The sequence below is a fragment of the Herpailurus yagouaroundi genome, unplaced genomic scaffold, assembly GCF_014898765.1.
Source record: "Herpailurus yagouaroundi ecotype Mexico unplaced genomic scaffold, PumYag 162, whole genome shotgun sequence".
In the NCBI taxonomy this organism is placed as follows: Eukaryota; Metazoa; Chordata; class Mammalia; order Carnivora; family Felidae; genus Herpailurus; species Herpailurus yagouaroundi.
This window is the reverse complement of record NW_024412403.1, coordinates 73,243,141-73,261,608: the sequence shown is the minus strand read 5'-3', so window position 1 is coordinate 73,261,608 and position 18,468 is coordinate 73,243,141. Positions and strand designations below refer to the sequence as shown.

Below are 18,468 nucleotides of genomic sequence, written 5' to 3'. Positions count from 1 at the left end.
TTTTTTTTTAATTTATTAATTTTGAGAAAGAGAGGCAGAGCTTGAGTGGAGCAGATGCAGAGAGAGAGGGAGACATGGAATCCCGAGCAGGCTCCAGGCTCTGAGCTGCCAGCACAGAGCCCAACACAGGGCTCCAACTCATAGACTATGAGATCATGATCTGAGGTGAAGTTGGATGCTTAACTGACTGAGCCACCCAGGTGCCCCTAAAGATTTTATTTTATGTTTTAAAGTTTGTTTGTTTATTTATTTTGAGAGAGAGAGCAGGGGAGGGGCAGAGAGAGAGGGAGAGAGAGAGTCCCAAGCAGGCTCTGAATATCAGCATGGAGCCTGATGTGGGGCTTGAACCCACGAACTGTGAGACCATAACCTGAGCCGAAACCAAGAGTTGGATGTCCAACTGACTGAGCCACCCAGGACCCCCATAAAGATTTTATTTTTAAGTAATCTCTGCACCCATTGTGGGACTCAAACTTACAACCACAAGATCAAGAGTCACATGCTCCACTGACTAAGCCAGCCGGGTGCCCCTGAAAAATACTCTTTATATCTGACCAAATGCCCAACTAAAGACATGAAGGAAGGGAGGGAGGGAAGGAAGAAAGAAGGGAGGGAGGGAGGGAGGGAAGGAAGGAGAGAAGAAAGGAAAGAGGGAGGGAATGGATGGATATTGGGGAGGCATGCATCTATCTCTGTCATAGGGCTCAACAGGTGGATTCATTTCTTAAGGTGAAAGGTCCAGTCTTTTCCACACTTTTTAAAAACCTGGCCACTAACAAAAAGCAGCCAGGTTGATCTGATCCTAGATTTTCTGTTTCCCTTTCACCTTCTGACATAGAAAGAGAAAACAGCCAAGAGGCCACAGGAATAAGTAAAATAAGTAGGAGAAGCAAAGAGCCCTAAACAGCCAGCAGTGTTAATCAGGCATGAGATATTGTGGGGCTTGGAGCTGAGATGCAGAAATTAAGAGTTGGTTTCCCTCACCCACCCCTCAGAGCTCTGGGACACTGGGGGCACAGACTAGCCCTGGGCAGCAAGCAGGTTAATTACATAAGTACTGCTTGAATACATTTTTTCTTCTAAAAATCTTAAGTATCATAGGCAACACTGAAGTCACTTCTGACCTTAACCACAACCGCTTGTTTCCTTCCCCTGTCTCACATGCCTGTCCTAGATGACAACCCTCATCACAGAGACGGGTTTTTGACTCTGATGTTGGAGGCTTTAGCACTCTGCGGACTGGAGCCTCCCCCTGCTCTCCCCACACCCTGCCCAGGGCACAGTGTCCCCTCACTTCCCAGGCATGGTTCCTCCTGCCCCCTTCACAGGGGGACCTCGGAAGGGCTGAGCTCCCTATGTTCATTTCTGTTGCTGCTTAATAAATCATGGTTCTGTAAATCAGAAGTCAGGTAGGGGCTCTCCGCTCAGCGTGTCACAAGTCTGAAATCAAGGTCTGGGCCAGGCTGAGATCTTGTCTGGAAGCTCTGGGGGGAAATCTGCTTCGAGGCTCATTCTTGTCAGTTGGACAAATTTGCCGCTATGGAACTGGAGGCCACCCACATTCCCTGCCAGGGGCCCTCCACCTTTGAGCCAGCAGTGGTGCACCAAATCCCCATGGTTTGATTCTCTGATGTCCTCTTCCACCACCAGCTGAGAAAACTCTTTGCTTTCAAAAGGCTCGTGTGGTTACGTCGGGCCCACACGGGGTTACCCCCTGTCTAATGGTCAGCCATGCTCTGTGACATAACCTAACCACAGGAGTGACAGCCACCATCTTCAGAGTCTCAGGGATCGTGCAGGCCATGTTCACTAGCGGCTGGGAAAATCTCGGGGCCATCCTAGAATTTTGTCTCCCACGTGCCCTGAGCTTGGACCTGGCTCATCTCCACTTCTCTGTCCGCAGAGGACATCCTGGGTATAGAAGCTGCACGGCCATGGGAGTTTCACCCCACCAGCTCCTGCCGCACGGTGGTCTTCCCACTGCTGACCTCCGGCTCTGCCTTCTGGCTGCTCAGGCTCTGGGAACAGTGGGGGCCATGGCCGGGCCCGGTGAGCGGCTACGTGCTGCTGGTGGGACCCCGGCTCCTCCTCACTGCCCTCTCCTTTGCCCTGGACGTGGCCGTGTACCACCTGGCCCCGCTGTGGGGGGCGGAGCGCTGGAACGCCCTGGTCCTGCTGTCTGGTTCCTACGTCACTCTGGTCTTCTACACAAGGACCTTCTCCAACACCATCGAGGGACTGCTCTTTGCCGGGCTGCTGGTGCTGGTGTCCCCCCGGTTAGCTTGGAGCCCCACACCCAAGAAGCCTGCTCCAGGCCCCTGGTGGCACAGCTGGCTTCTCGGGGGCGTCGTGGCTGCTGGCTTCTTCAACCGGCCCACGTTTCTGGCCTTTGCTCTGGTCCCGCTCTTCCTCTGGAGCATTTGTGGAGCCACAAACCCTGGCTTCAAGTCACTGACGAAGGAAGCCCTGGAGCTGCTCCCAGGGGCAACCCTCATGGCAGCGGTGTTTGTGGCTGTGGACAGCTGGTATTTCTCCAGTCCATCTAGATCCACTACCCTTGTTCTGACACCCGCCAACTTCTTGTACTACAACCTGGATCCTCAAAACCTGGCGAGGCATGGCACACACATGCGGCTGACTCACCTGGCCGTCAATGGTTTCCTGCTCTTTGGGATGCTGCATGCCCGGGCCCTGCAGGCTGCGTGGCAACAGCTGCAAGCCTGCCTCCAGGCCTTTGCACGAACGGGCTTCCCGCGGGCTCTGGGCGGCTGGAGCCTGCTGTCCAGCCCCAGGCCTTGCCTCCTGCTCCTCTACTTCATGCCTCTGGCCCTGCTGTCTGCCTTTAGCCACCAGGAGGCTAGGTTCCTGATCCCCCTCCTGGTCCCCCTAGTCCTGCTTTGCAGTCCACAGGCCCAATCTGTGCCCTGCAAGGGCACCCTGGTCCTCTTCAACAGCCTGGGCGCCCTCTTCTTCGGCTGCCTGCACCAGGGAGGCCTGGTGCCTGGCCTGGAGCACCTGGAGCAGGTGGTTCACGCACCCGTGCTCCCAAGCATGCCTACCCACTACACACTCCTCTTCACCCACACCTACATGCCCCCCCGGCACCTCCTGCACCTCCCGGGCCTGGGCTCAGCTGTGGAGGTGGTGGACATGGGTGGGACGGAGGACTGGGTCCTGTGCCGAGCCCTGAACAACTTCACCAGACAACCAGCCTGCCAGGTGGCTGGTGGGCCGTGGGTCTGCCGCCTTTTTGTGGTGACTCCTGGCACCACCAGGCCTGCCATGGAGAAGTGCCATTTCCCTCTCAAGAGTGAGGCACTCCTGTTTCCCCACTTGACCCTGGAAGACCCGCCAGCCCTGTCCTCTCTGTTGAGTGGGGCTTGGAGGGACCATCTCAGCCTTCACATCTTGGAACTGGGGGAAAAGCCTGACAACGTGACAGAAAAGTCACTGCCTAAGATCCAGCCATAGGTGAAGGCACCATTCCACCTTCTATGTGGGTAGCTGGGCTGGGACAGAGCCCTGATTCTCTTCCTTTCCTTTCCCTTCCAGAATTCCCACCACTGCCTCTCCTGTGCATAGGCTTTGGCTGCTCTACCTTCGGGGTAAGCTGGCACCTTTTTCCCCTTAAAGACCAAAGATCTGACCAGTCACAATCCTGATGCGAAAGTCCCCAAAGAACCAACCACTGGTGTAACCAACGGCGCCTAATGTCTGTTCCTGCTCTGTTTCTTCTAGCCGCTGTGGTGTTGTGACATGTAATAGCACCTGGTTATGAAAAGAGAGATCTGCTAATGACATTCCTGAATGACCTCTCTCAAACCTTCCAGGATGCCTTACTTCCTGCTGTCCTGATAACCCTCTGGCTTCCTAGATACCTGGGAAGGAGGCAGTGTGGTGATGTAGAAAGACCAGGAAGTTCAGACTCTGGAGACCAGAGTTCTAGTCCCTGGTTTGCCTGCCACTCACTGGCTGTGTGATCTTAAGAAAGCCCCTCCCCCTCACCTAGCCTCAGTTCCCAACCTGTACAATGGATGAGGGGATCTCTGAGGTTTCTGCTTGCTGACACTATGGCATGCCTTGGTCTGCAGCACATGTCCCCTGGCTAAATATGCATATCTCTCCCAAAGCTCTTTAAGCATAGACTGGCGGTATATTTAAGGGCACTCTGATGCCTGCTGTCTCAGCGTTTTGTTATTACCGAGACAAGTAGTTCTGGAACTTTTCTCCCCACCTTCTTCTACTCCTGTCCATGAGAGAGGTGGTAGGACAGCTTACCCTTTAAAGACCATTCTCCTTCCTCAGCCCACCCGAGTGGGAATGGAGAACACACAATGCTCTTAGTAGCTGGTTGCAGTTGAGAGCAATCTGATGCTACCAGAGACTTCTTAAAAGTGGTCTGGTCACTCTCTAAGCTCATAGCCCCCGTCTGAAACCTCTTCACAGGATGAAGAGCAAACCCCATGCCAAACCAACACCTGCTCTGGTGGAAGCCATCATAGCCCCACGCACGATGCTCTCCACACCTAAAGGCACCTGTACCCATCCACTGGGAACTCGAGGAGCTCTGGCACTAAACCTGTCCTCATTCTCCCTGCTCAAAGCTCTACCAGCTCATAAGAGGCACCCAGGCCACAGAAATCAGTGAGCTGGAAATCAGTACAGAGCAGGAGACCAAAACAATACAAATGACCAAACCTGGGCATTTTTCTAGTCCCGTCTTCTGCTGTCTAAGGCTTGGGTCATCCCCCTTTTTTTTTTTTTTTTTGAGGGCGGGGGGGGGGGGGGGGAGGTGGAGAGGATCCCAGGAGGGGCAGAGAGAGAGAGAGAGAGAGGAAAAGAGAGAGAAGTGGGGCTCACCCAAAGCGGAGCTCATGAACAAGGTCATGACCTGAGCTGAAGTAAGATGCTTAATGACTGAGCCACTGAGGTGCCCAAAGCTTGGGTCATCTTGAACCTACAGCCCTTTGAGTCATGCTGCCCCGGGACTCCTGCTCGTCTTAGTGCCACACCCTCCTCATGACTCCAACCCTGAGGAAGAGGAAAGTCAGTGGATGCTAGTAAATGTTCAGCAACCCATTCTCTGGGGGCAAAAAAGCCCCAATTTGTAGTATTGGCCAATTTTTGTGGTATAAATACTCCCGCCTTGGCTGATTTCAAACTACCAAAATGATGTTACTGAACTCCAAGTTGGGAGGAGATGCCAAAGATGTGCTCTCAGGATCCAGTGGAAGTTGGCTCTCGCAAACTACTGGACATTTCCCTCCTTCAAATTCTATAGTATCCCTTCATTTAAATTCTATAGTATCCACCATTGTGGTTTAGGTTTCTAAGAACCTCTGATGTGTCTTCCTATCCTTAGTGCCTAACATCATCTCTGGCACTTATTTGCTTACTTTGCAGCCCAAATGCCACCTTGGAGACACTCTAGACTCCAGGGTCCCAAACTCCTTTGGACTTCTTGGGATTTCTGCATCTTCCCTGAGTTGGATCCACAGTCTCAGAATTCCCTGGAGGAACTGTTGGCATAGCAGTCCATGTAGATGGTTAATGGTCTGACTCCTAATACAGTTGTCCATAAAGTGCTGTTATCTAGAGGCACGTGGGTGGCTCAGTCGGTTAAGCGTCTGATTCTCGGTTTCGGCTCAGGTCATGATCTCACAGTTTCATGATTTTGAGCCCCACACAGCGCTCTGGGATGACAGTGCAAAGCCTGCTTGGGATTCCGTCTCTCTCCCTTTCTGCCCCTCTCCCGCTCATGCTGTCTCTGTCTCTCTCAAAACAAATACACTTAAATAAAAAAAATCCACTTAAAAAAAAAGGTACTCATATCTAGGTCTATGAGGCATCAAGGGTTGAATCAGAATTGCCCTGCAGGATAGCAGGAGGAGTTGCTTCCTGCTTCACTTTCTGGCAGAACTTAGAGCTTGAAAGGCATGATGGAAGATTATTGCCACTGGGAATGGTGGGAAGAATTTGGTCTGTTTCTTTAGTCATAGGGTAATTGGTGGGATGGCAAGCCAGTGACTGCAATCCCTGGAGGCTTCTCCAATGACGTGCGGAGGCATCTAAATCACCTGTCACTATACTCTGGTTTCTCTTCAGATCACATAAATCTTTCGCCTTTTAAATCACCTGTCACTAGAATAGAAAGGACTCTGTTTTCTCTCTCTCTGCTCGGACTCCCTCTACAAAAATGGAGGGAACTTACTTCTTATACACTTCTTCCATGAGAAATAAACAACTGTGCCCCTCTCTTGCTTTTTTTCCCTTTCTTAACAAAATGGCCAGTTTGTCTAGTAGCTTCATGGCTTCCTGCAATGCTTCCTTTTGCTCTCTGCCAGTCTGGAAAAAGACCTACCACTGAATGTGCTGACCTGTGTTGAGGGTAGAGGATCCAGCTGGAGACCGCTAATATTCTGCTGCTCTGAGATCCAGAGACAAATGAGTGAGATTGAGACCAATGAGGCAGAAAGGCAGTAGAAGGAACAAGGTCTTCAGGCTCCTCATTGACAGCCTCAAAGAAGAAGCCAGAGTTGTCTCTGGTCTGGGAGAAGGACTTGTCCTTTGATAGGACAGGGGGGTAGGATGCCAAATCAGGACTCTGGTCATCAGGACAGTGGAACTTCTGGCCGCAGAGAGGATTAAATAGCAGCACCTCTGATGGGATATCAAATCAGAAGTATGAACATTAGGAAAGCTACTTTAGCTTCTCCATCCCCATGGGAGGTCTCTGGCCACATCCAGCTCCCTCTCTGTGACTATAAGAAAGGCCAAAATATAAATTCTTGCTGGTCACCAGCCTAAAAGCATCTCCTGTGGCTTCAAATTCCCTAGATTGCATGATTAGCTGTGGAGCCTAGAGGCAATCAGAAATTCAGTCAGAAGCCTCAGATGACAAGACATTTCTGTATACCATGGATTTCCTAATCACGGGTCCATTAACTGGGCCATAGTCTTGATTGTATCCCAAACCCTCTAAAACTGGGACTAGGAATCCAGGCAGCTTGTTCCATGGTAGGCAGTGGTCCTACCGCCCAGTGGTGACTTCTGAAGGAAGAAGGTCCTGGGGTGAAGGCAGGCATTGAAGGTCAGGGTAAATGCTGCAGAGACTTGTAATTAAGGACTTAGGCCCTGGAATCAATCTCATGTATTCACATCCCACTCTGTAAGGATGTAACTACACTTCCTCATATGAAAGTGGTTGTAAAGTGTGAGATAATCCACACGAGTGCAATTATCAAGTGCCAGCACAGAATAAGCATTCAAAATGCGTTAACTAGTATTACCATGGACCCATAGTCCCCAGGAACCCTAGCCCATCTTGCCAGAGAAGTACCACACTCACATCATTACTCAGCTCATACATTTAATCAGAGGATTTGGGCAGCTGCAGGTTTGTCCTTCCATCCATGCTCCCCCCCTGGAAGTAGCGCGCTGCTCTGTGAGTGTAGAGGTAGCAGCATCTAGCACGAGTTTTAGTCCCATTAGCAGAGGGCACTCTTTCGGCTGTGGTTTGGTTCATAGCTCTCTGTACACGGTACATCAGGGCCCAGCCTATCTGCTTCTGTCAGGCTTCGGGGCTTTCTTCACATTGTCCAGTCGGATCACAGGGCTTCACCGGGGATGTCGGTTTGGCCCGGGCTCCCTGATGAACGGAACCCCAGAAGGCCGACAATCTGAGTCAGAATTCGAAGCCGTGCACAGTGCCCACGGTGACTCCTTACCGCCGAGGCGTGTGTCGAGCCCAGAAAGGAAAGCCGGTGACCTTGATCGGGCCCAGCGTGGATTTAGGGGTTTGCGCCTGGGCCCCTCTGGCTACCCGGGGGTGACCCCGGGCGGTCCCGGAGGCCGCGGCGCAGCTCCTGAGTGAAGGTGTCTTTGAAGCGGGCAGCGCGGCGACCTAGGGAACCCGCGGGCCCAGCCGCAAGGGCTCGAAGGCGCCGGGCTGCGTCCTGGCCGCGGAGCTGGGCCTGCAGCAGTGCGAAGGCTGTGAGCTGCGCCGCACGCCGGATGGGCTTAGACTCCGACAGACGCTCCACCAGCTGCGGGCTGTAGAGCAGCGCGGCCAAGAGCCGCCGAAGAACCATTCTCGGAGCGACCCGGAACCCAGAGGCCACAGCTCTTGCTTCCGACCGACGACTCCCCAAAACGGACCACGTCTGCGCCCGCCCCGCCCCGCCCCGTGACGACACTACCGCGCAGGGATTGGTCCATAGGATATCCACCTTCTGCGGCCGCTTCAGCGCGTTTCCGCTTCCGCCGCCGCCGCGGCTGCCTCGTTGATCCCTGAGTGGCGGCGTCTTCGTGTACCTCTCTGCACTATGTCCGGCGGCCTTCTGAAGGCGCTGCGCAGCGACTCCTACGTGGAGCTGAGCCAGTACCGGGACCAGCACTTCCGGGTGAGGGAGGCCGGGACGCGAGAAGGCAGGCCCAGGGCCAGAACGCCCAGAATCGGCTTACTGTTGTCTCATTGTGTCGTTTTCCATTCTTTGGTTTCCCGAAGAGCGAAATGAGGCCCGGTGCCTCCTGGGGAACGGATGCTGAAAGGGCTGAATGCCCTTATCTCATAGAGAATTTGAGGCTCATTTTCCTTTCCCTTGCAGCTGCTCCCTGCAGAGGGGTTCCAGCGGCAGTAGTAACGGTGGCTTGCGGTTTCACAGGCAATGGCTTGGGAAGGTGACTTTGTGATATGAGGGGCAAAAGGTGTCCTTTTGACACCTTGAGGGAGTATGGAGGGGCGCTTTCCTGACCCAGGTACTGGGACTTTTTACTACTTTTTTAATTTTTAGAGAGGGAGCAGAAGCGGGGAAGAGTTGCAGAGGGGGAAAGAGAGGGCAAGAATCCCAAGCTGTCTCCCTGCCCAGCGGGGAGCCCAGTGCGGGGCTCCATCCCGTGACCCTGGGATCATGACCTGAGCTGAAATCAAGAGTGGGAAGCTCAACTGACTGAGCCACCCAGGTGCCCCTAGTGCTTTTTTATTTTAAGTTAGATCAGCTTTTTGTCGTTGTGGCCCTTTCCTTCCTTGGCACAGTAGATTGGTCCTACAAAGTTCTGCGCAGTGGGCTGGCGAGACACAAAGTTCAGCCTTGTCTCCAACCTTAAGGAGCCCTCGGAGTGGGAAGGTGGACCATCCCAGCTAGGCACTTTTAAGTGTCTAGGTGTCCAGATCAGAGAACTGCTGGGTTTCAGAAGAGGGAGGTTTTAGTTTGTGGGAAAAGGAAAGGCTGCAGATATTCAAGGTGGGCTGTTGATTATCAGCAGAGGCAGTGTTGAAGTGGAGCAACACTCATCAACCACTGGTTATTTCGTAAACTTTTATCAAGTGCTGTTGCCGAAACTGAAGTCCTAGAGGGAGAGGGAATATTGTTTCCGTACCCTTAGAGTTTATAATCTTCTAATAGAGATTGTAAATAGTGGCAAGTAATCATAATCTAGAGCAGAAATGGTGAGGATAAGGGAATCCTGTGAAGATTCAGAAAAGGAAGACAGCTTGTGACAGGAAAGGAGGGACGTGTTTTCAGAAGAATGTGGGCAGGGGTACCTGGCTGGTTTAGGCGGTTAAGCCTCCAACTTCGCCCTGCATCAGGCTCTGTGCTGACCGCTCAGAACCTGGAGACTGTTTCAGATTTCTCTCTCTTCCTCCCGCCTCTCTCCTCCCCCTCTCCCCCTCCATCTCTCCCTTTCTCTCTCTCACCTTCCCCCTCTCTCTCCATCTCCCTCCTCTCAGTCTCCCCCACCCCCTTGCCTTCTGTCTCCTTCTCAAAAATAAATAAAACATTAGAAGAGGGTGGGCATGGAGAATGCAAAAATGTGTTAGTAGGGTAGGGAAAAGTTAATTTTGAGGCCAAATTGAGGATGATCTTAAATTCATTCACTAAGCCAGCCGTTTTTAAATGCTTACTATATGCCAAGCAAGATTTTCACTTCTATCACTTTTACAATTCTCGTTGCTTTAGAAAGTTCCCTGCATCATAACCATCTTGAATTTCAGGTATCCTATGAGATTAAAACTGTGAAAAGTTTCAACTTTTTCTGTTACTCATCTGTGCGGTCTAAAGGACCTGTAACTTTAGGGGCGCCTGGGTGGCGCAGTCGGTTAAGCGTCCGACTTCAGCCAGGTCACGATCTCGCGGTCCGGGAGTTCGAGCCCCGCGTCAGGCTCTGGGCTGATGGCTCAGAGCCTGGAGCCTGTTTCCGATTCTGTGTCTCCCTCTCTCTCTGCCCTTCCCCCGTTCATGCTCTGTGTCTCTCTGTACCAAAAATAAATAAACGTTGAAAAAAATAAAAAATTTTAAAGGACCTGTAACTTTATTCAGATAGTAGTAAGATACTATCATGAGGAATTTCTGGTGTTTCCTGAATGGAACCCACATGAATATTCCTTAAGTAAGTACTTACACCACAGTTGTCTTAAGCTGTAGCTGTTTGTTTGGAATAGGCTATTTGTTTAGATTACTTACATGTGTGAGAAAAGTAGAATTAAGAAAAGGCCTCCTGGTAATTTTAATAAATGAGTAACAGCAGTGATACAAATAAGGTGAATCTACTTTAATGCCTCATTCCAAAGCTCTGAAAACTCAGGGCACCAGGGTTGCCCGGTCAGTTGAATATCCAACTCTTGATTTCAGCTCAGGTCATGATCTCACAGTTTGTGGGTTCAAGTCCTGCATGAGTTAGAGCACTGTTAGCGCAGAGCCTGCTTGAGATTCTTTCTCCCTCTCTTGCTGCTCTTCCCCCACTCTTGCATGCAAGCAATAAATAAATAAAATTGATGTTTATTTATTCTTGAGAGAGAAAGAGACTTGGAGTGGGAGAGGGGCAGAGAGAGAGAGAGGGAGACACAATCCAAAGCAGGCTCCAGGCTCTTGAGTTGTCAGCACAGAACCCGATGTGGGGCTCCAACTCACAAACCGTGAGATCATGACCTGAGCTGAAGTTGGATGCTTAATGGACTGAGCCACCCAGGCATATTTTTAAAAGGGGTGCTGGGGTGGCTCAGTCGGTTAAGTGACCAACTTCAGCTCAGGTCATGATCTCATGGTTCATGAGTTCAAGCCCCACATCAGGCTTTGTGCTGACAGCTCAAAGCTTGGAGCCTGCTTTGGATTCTGTGTCTCCTTCTCTCTGCCCTTCCCTGCTCACTCTGTCTCTGTCTCTCTCTCTCTCTCTCTTTTTATTTTTTAATGTTTATTATTTTTGAGAGAGACAGAGTGTGAGTGGGGGAGGGGCAGAGAGAGAGGGAGACACAGAATCTGAAGCAGGCTCCAGGTTCTGAGCTGTCAGCACAGAGCCTGACACAGGGCTCGAACTCACGAACTGTGAGACCATGACCTGAAACGAAGTCAGACACTTAACCTACTGAGCCACCTGAGACGCTTAACTGATAGAGCCACGTTAATCTATCTGACGCTTAACTGCCCCGAAAACTTGTTTTTAATGTAGAATGACTTGTCCTGTGTACTTTTTAAGGAAGTATGGGATTGGGGCTAAGACTGGGTTTGGATTCCAGCTGCAACTACTGAGTAGCTGTATGACCTTGAATTAATTACTTAACTGTCTTTTCTCAGGTGTAAAATAGGATAATAAAACAGGACCTACTTCGGGATACCTGGGTGGCTCAGTTGGTTAACGTCCAACTCTTGGTTTCAGCTCAGGTCATGATCTAACACTTCCTGAGTTTGAGCCTTACTGTCAGCTCAGAGTCTGCATGGGATTTTCTCTCTTGCGTGTATGTGCTCGCTCTCTCTCGCTCTGCCCCTCTCTGACCTTCCCCTGCTCACACACTCTCTCTTTCAAAAGGACCTACCTCATTCAGTTCTGAGAATTAAATGCGATTCATAGGTGGAAGTCTCTGGCCTGTGGTCCCTGGAGGAAGATATACCTGTTTCTTGTGTATGAGATCTATGTATATTCATACTTAAAAAAATAATAATTTGGGGGCATCTAGGTGGCTCAGTCCATTGAGTCCCCAACTTCAGCTCAGGTTGGAATCTTGTGGTTTCATGGGTTTGAGCCCGGCATCAAGCTTGCTGCTGTCAGCACAGAGCTTGGGATCCTCTGTCCTTCTCTCAAAAATAAGTAAACATTAAAAACAGTAATAATTTGGAGCATACCCTTCACACTGTTCTGTACCTTTTTTCAGTGTGCTATCTTGGAGATGTTCCTTATCGCTGCATGTGGTTCTACTTTTTTCTTGGGGCTGCATAGTTTTATATTTATTGATGTACCATAATTTATCTCATCATTTTCCTCTTGACGTGAGTTCAGATGGTTTGTCTTTTCCTCTGTTCTACCACTGAACGTGATCACATGAGATCTGTTAGTCTGAGTGACCACTGTGCTACAAAGCATTCAGAGACCAGCAATGCAAAGTCTTATTCTTAGAGTGAAGGAAGCTGGATCAACATTATATAGAGAGTAGTAAGTGAAGAAGGGAGGCCTCTTGGTAAAGTGCTCTGGGGTCCTGAGTGTGGATCTACCCAGCCACTTTCCAAACTGGAATACCACTGTATGGTTGGTGTTAGAGCCTTAACCTGAGAGCCTGAGAGCAGGTCAGTGGGTAGGCCTTCTATTTAGTCAGCATCTGTCCTGCGCATTGTGGAGGCTAGAAGAGGAGATCCAAGATGGCCAACTGGTTTCTATGCTGGCATATAAAATACTAGATCTAGCCCATGATGAGTCCCAAGTATTGTGAAGTATGTTGGCTGAAGGCCAGTTATGTTTCTGTCTCTGGCTTCATCCTGTCTTCCAAATTAGGAAGGCTGTCAAGAACATAAGCACTCGTTTTTAGTGATTATTACATTTTCTCCTAAACTCAGAAAAATCTATGAGCATGTAAACCATCTCTTCTCTAGGAGAGTATTACAAGGGATACCCTGTCTGAAAATGCATTTATTTTTCACTACAAAAAAAGACCTTTCTAGTGTATTAAACTTGAACAATGAGAGAAGGATCTAATGCTGAGGATATGGAGTGTGCAGGAAAAAGGCATGCCATTGGGAGCAGTGTGTTACAGGAGGGCTACGTGCAACATGACTCAAGTTGTGGCTGTCTCCTAGAAGCAGTCTGGACCTGCAGATGTGCCTCCTAGAATGTGAACACCTGTCTTTCTCTCTCTCTCTCTCTCTCTCCCTCTCCCTCTCCCTCTCCCTCCCCCTCCCTCCCTCCTTCTCCCCCTCTCTCTCCCCCTCCCTCCTTCCCTCCCTCTCTCCCTCTCTCCTTTTGGCAAGGAATTTGTGGTAGACTGGGATGATGAGAAAGAAGCTGATTCCCAAATCAGAACTAATTGCCATACTTTGAATACTGTTTAAGCAGGACTCTTCTTAGATTGTGTTGCTTAACTTTTTCTCTCTTTGAAATTCCAGGGTGACAATGAAGAACAGGAAAAATTACTGAAGAAGAGCTGTACGTTGTATGTTGGAAATCTTTCCTTTTACACAACTGAAGAACAAATCTATGAACTTTTCAGTAAAAGTGGCGACATAAAGAAAATCATTATGGGCCTGGATAAGATGAAGAAGACAGCATGTGGGTTCTGCTTTGTGGAGTATCCTTCCTATGTGTCTGGCATAAGCTATTGGATGAGGGTGGGCCTAGAGTGGCTAGTCACCTGTTGAAAAATTGAGTGAGGCCATCCACTAATTAGCATCCCTGTACTTAACCTCTCCTTCTTCCTTCATCTCCCTCTTAACTTCCTGTCCAATGTGTCTACACTCTTGAATTGTGAAAGCTGATAACATTTACATCCTGTTCTGAAATCCATGCTTTTGTTTATAACCGATTCTTTAAGAAACAATCTGTTGAAAGTATATGCTCGTGATATTTACAAAAGTCCAAAGCGGGGGCACCTGGGTGGCTCGGTTGTGTCCAACTCTTGATCTCAGCTCAGGTCTTGAGTTCAGGGTAGTGAGTTCAAGCCCCATGTTGGGCTACACGCCCACACTGGGCGTGAAGACTACTCAAAATGGGGGCGGGGTGGGGGTGGAAAGCTGACCAAAAGTTCAAAGGATATAGTGAAAACCTCTGTACTATTCTAAACCTAGAGACTGTTACCAGTCTCTTGGGTATCTTTCCAGAAGTGATCCTGTGGATGTGTAGTAGCATACTGCATGCACTAATTTTTGCCCTCTACCTTAGAGATTGTTTTGTTAGCATATGTAGGTGTACCTCTTTTTTAATGGCTGTATAATATTTCATCATGTAGATATATAGAACTTGATTTTATAGGTCAAAACCAAAATTTACTTCTCTGGAAATTGTATAAATGTTGGACTTCCTGGATTTATCATTTGGGGTTTTTTTCCCCAATATTTTCATATTTGGTCATTTTGCTTTATGTTCTGAGAAATTTCCCAGACTTGATCTAACAGCGTGTTTTTAAAAACTTTTTTTTGTGTCCCAAATTACCATTTATTTTTTCTTTTTGGCAGGTTGTATTTATGCTGTAAATTTTCCTTAAATGTCTGGTGATCCCTAGGTTTCTGATCATAATCAGGGAAAGGCTAAGGCTAACTTTGTAGACCCCAGCAGATCTTCTCTCTCAAGTTTCTGCCTTGCCTTTGGGATATGTGGGTTTCCCAAATGCTAGTATGAAAGGGATTTTATTTTGTCATACTAACATCAAAGACACTGCCCTAACCCTAGTTCCTCCAATTTGTTCAGAATTCTGTCACTCTTTTTTTATTTGCCTAGGATTAAATGCCTTCCTGCTACCGGGTCGTCTTCCCACATATAGACCTTTAATTAAACCGTTTGCTGTCTCACACTTTTGAGAGCCTCATGTGTTTGCTGTCTCCTTTAAGCTCCTTCAAGAATATTTCAAACTGTGACTTTCTTTCATCAGCAGTCTTCCATCAGCTTTTGTTGAATCTCTGGTTTCCTGATGGCCTTTTCTGTTCTTTGGGTGTATCTTTTCTGTCATTTTAATTGGGTCTTGAGAAGGAAATGAGGAATATGCTCACTCTGTCGGCTTGAAATGGAAGCCCTACTTAACCTATTCCAAACTTGTGATTTTGGTATTTGATTTCTAGGCTCTGCAATCTTCTTCCATTCTCCTGTCAGTCACAGAGGACAAGAGTGCTCAGATTTTATATCTGCCTCTTCACAGGGAGAACAACGAGAACACAAAAAGCAAAGAAAATCTACCTTATAATTAATAATCAGTCTGAGAATTGGAATGCTTTTGCATCTGTCTTGTAGGTCAGAGATTCACAATCATAATAGCAAATACCCAAAGGAAAGGCTGCTGTGGACAGTGGTTTCTCTCAGTTTGCCCTTTTCTCATTCATTCAGCAAAAAAGTTATTGAATGCCTATTATGTGCCAGCAGTGTAGGTGCTGGACACTGGAATTTCTGCAAGTGCTTCCTTACCTGTGTAATTAAAGACATAGAGGGAAAGGGGCGCCTGGGTGACTCAGTCGGTTAAGCATCTGACTCTGCTCAGGTCATGATCTTGTGGCTTGTGAGACTGAACCCAGCTTCGGGCTCTATGCTGACAGTGCAGAGTCTGCTTGGGATTCTCTCTTCCTCTCTCCCTTTCTCTGCCCCTTCCCTGCTTGTGCATGTTTTTGCTCGCTCTCTCAAAATAAGCCTTAAAAAAAAAAAAAAAAAGACATGGGAAAAAATCTAGATCAGCATTTCCCTGAACCCAGCCAATGATCATAATTGCTTATGGAGGTTTTTTTAATATATAGATTTTTAATGTTAATTTAGTTTGAGAGAGCATGCGCATGAGCAGGGGAAGAGCAGAGAGGGAGAGAGAGAATCCCAAAAAGCTCCCCAACCCTCAGCATGGAGCCCCACGTGGGCCTCGAACTCACGATCCATGAAATCATGAACTGAGCTGAAATCAAGAGTTGGATGTTTGACTGAGCCATCCAAGTGTCCCTGGAGATTTTTTTTTTTTTTAATACCACTCCAAAGATAGATTTAGTAGACCTAATTAAATAGATTTGGAAACAACTAACCTGATAGAGCCTTTCCTTCTAATGAAATGCAATGGCAATTCCGTATGCACTGTAATCTCTTTTTATTAAGGTTGTTGGATATACAGTTTCAGATTTGGATGCTTTTGTTTCTTTGGATAAGAAGTGTGCAGTTTGTGATCCAAACCTGCACTGAACATATTTATACTTTACAAACCAAAATATGGGGACAGTGGGACCAAATCATTATCGGCAAGATTCTCCAGGAAATCTCAGTCAGTAGTCCTGGATAAATCTTAGTTGACCCTGTAAGTGCTTTTGGACCAACCTCAAACAAGCTTGTGCAAGCCAGATTACTGTCTCTGAAATCTATCTGGTTGGATTGGTTTTTGTATTCTTTCTTATCTCAGCTTCATTTAGATGTTTCCCGTATTTCTAAAAATGTTTGGAGAAATGCTATATAGTGTTCCTTAATACTTCCACTTAAGATACTATTCAAGAGCAGATGCAGAAAATGCCATGAGGTACATAAATGGAACTCGTCTGGATGACCGGATCATTCGCACAGACTGGGACGCAGGCTTTAAGGAGGGCAGGCAGTATGGCCGTGGGCGATCTGGGGGCCAGGTATGCAGGAAGGTTATCTTGGCTCAGGGTTTGCCTGGGATTTCAGTCCTAGTGACAAGATTTTGTCAGTTTGTGTTTGCTCTTGTAGAAAATAACTCTGTGCCTATAACCCTCGCTTGAAGGGAATCTGAAAACTAACCATTAGGATTGGTAAATTATAGATTGTACACATTTTCACAAGCAACCATTATTGGACTTCTGCCAGGGCCTAGATATTTTGTACCTGCAAGTGTCTAGAACAAAAGGAAAATGCACTGAAATAAGTTCTAAGTTTTTATTTTAAAAAATAGCCTAACTTGAGTAATCTTTGGAGTATGCTACTTTTGAATGCTGGTGAAAGAGTATGAGCATAATGTTTGGTAAAAAACTGTTAGTAGGGGCACTTGGCTGGCTCAGTCAGTAGAGATGTAATTCTTGGTCTTGGTTGTGAGTTCAAGCCCCACGTTGGGTGTAGAACTTACTTTATTTGCTACCCCAGTCTTCTCTATAATGTAACTTGTGTTCTTTTCAATTAAGGTACGAGATGAGTATCGTCAGGACTATGACGCTGGGAGAGGAGGCTATGGAAAACTGGCCCAAAACCAGTGAGTGGTGAGAGCCCCATCGTGAAAACTCAGTCCTTTGGCCTGTTCAATTTGCCATGCATTACCCAAGGTCTACAAACCTGTCCACTTGTACCATGCTTTGATCAAGGTCTCTTCTGAGCTGGAAGCCTTTTCCTGGTTTTCCTTTGAAAACTATTAAAGGACAGAATCCAAAAGAATGCCTTTAAATCTATAGTCTTACAATCTTGGCCATGTGTCAGGTTACCAGGTCAGAATTTGTGTTCCATGGCAACAGATTCGATCTATGATGTTGATCTGTCAGCCCCAAACACCACACTTCTTTTAGGAAGATGGAAAAATTTTTAAATGGATAGTACGATCACAGTCTACACTGGGGCCTGGAATTATTAAAAATTAGGTTTGCAGGAGACAAAATGTAATAAATGGGGCTTTGCTATGTTGTACAGCTTTGTTCTGTTTAGAAGTCTGACAACTACATTTGTTTCTGGGTTGAGTTCTAATCTCTAAAGGCAAATTTAGGAGTCAGGGCAACTTCCTAAATTGTTGGAGCAAAAGTAAGCCTTAGACTGTAAGCCAGGGGATACCACCAGCTTATATGCTATATGTATTAAGACTTGAGTATTTATTATTTTATACATTTTTCAAAAGATGTGTTTTACTTAGAGCTACAGAAGGGTTTATGCATCAGACTGATTTGTTTTCAGAATGATGTTAGGGATGGACTGGGTTTAAAAAGGGCTTGAAGATCAAGAGAACACATAACAAGAACAATCAGAATTGCTTCCCTCAGGAAATGTGTTTTGGCTAATTCTCATACTGAAGTCTGTCTTGTTTTTTCCTTAATTGTGCTTACGGAGTGTCAGAGCCTGGACAGGGAGCTGATGGTTTCTTTAGAGAAGGGAGTCTACAAAATTTATTTTGTATTCATAAGGCGTAAGTTGAGTTCTCTAATGTAACTGTTAGTCTAATATACTTTTCCCTGACATATAAGTGAAATTTTCTCATCTATCAACAAAGTATCTCCTAACTTCTTAGGTTTGTGAGAGTTGGAGATGAAGTACCTTAATAGGAACATCTTTCACATTAAAGTATAGGTTCTCTCATTAAGTTCAAGTTGATTACTTGGATTAAGAGCTATGACTAGCTGTAAGTGCATAATTTGCAGATGTTTAATGAAGACATAACACTCTTCATTTGAAATATTTCTTTTACGCTGTACTTTGAATTAACATTTTATAATGTTGTAGTAAAACGTAACTCAGATTTCCACAGACAGTGGTTCCTTTTTGAATTGTTGAACCAAGTTATCATCTCTGCCCATCACCTATAAAGAGAGACATTGGAACTCT

General features: G+C 47.4%; 3 protein-coding genes and 1 pseudogene across 4 annotated transcripts in view; 3 read left to right on the top strand and 1 right to left on the bottom strand.

The window, feature by feature from the left end:
• PIGZ (phosphatidylinositol glycan anchor biosynthesis class Z) overlaps positions 1-3,488 on the top strand; it is a 16,263-nt gene extending 12,775 nt beyond the window's left edge. Inside the window, 1 exon segment of the mRNA XM_040484877.1 lies at positions 1,904-3,488. Coding sequence (XP_040340811.1) covers positions 1,904-3,471 — 1,568 coding nt within the window. The 3' untranslated portion in view covers positions 3,472-3,488.
• NCBP2 (nuclear cap binding protein subunit 2) lies at positions 3,466-18,468 on the top strand. 2 transcript variants are annotated; one of them, XM_040484878.1, is made up of 4 exons: positions 3,466-3,605; positions 13,368-13,549; positions 16,415-16,553; positions 17,070-18,468. In XM_040484878.1, exons 1-4 carry the CDS (start codon positions 3,495-3,497, stop codon positions 17,139-17,141), a joined length of 504 nt encoding a protein of 167 aa, XP_040340812.1. In that variant the 5' UTR covers positions 3,466-3,494; the 3' UTR covers positions 17,142-18,468. The 2 variants fall into 2 exon arrangements, with proteins under 2 accessions (XP_040340812.1, XP_040340813.1); XM_040484879.1 differs by lacking the exon at positions 3,466-3,605 and adding an exon at positions 8,244-8,402.
• On the bottom strand, positions 7,357-8,133 carry NCBP2AS2 (NCBP2 antisense 2 (head to head)). Its single transcript, XM_040484880.1, has one exon. The coding sequence runs from the start codon at positions 8,088-8,090 to the stop codon at positions 7,791-7,793; it is 300 nt and encodes a 99-aa protein (XP_040340814.1). The 5' UTR covers positions 8,091-8,133; the 3' UTR covers positions 7,357-7,790.
• The window catches only part of LOC121036403 (40S ribosomal protein S24-like), a 34,947-nt pseudogene continuing 24,943 nt past the window's right edge, over positions 8,465-18,468 (top strand).

Bases quoted from the DNA above. Each gene is read 5' to 3' on its own strand.
- NCBP2 (XM_040484878.1), top strand. From the start codon at position 3,495: ATGTGGGTAGCTGGGCTGGGACAGAGCCCTGATTCTCTTCCTTTCCTT. The intron at 3,606-13,367 runs GTAAGCTGGCAC...TTGAAATTCCAG, and splicing joins TTGGCTGCTCTACCTTCGGG to GGTGACAATGAAGAACAGGA. The intron at 16,554-17,069 runs GTATGCAGGAAG...TTTTCAATTAAG, and splicing joins GTGGGCGATCTGGGGGCCAG to GTACGAGATGAGTATCGTCA.
- NCBP2AS2 (XM_040484880.1), bottom strand. From the start codon at position 8,090: ATGGTTCTTCGGCGGCTCTTGGCCGCGCTGCTCTACAGCCCGCAGCTG.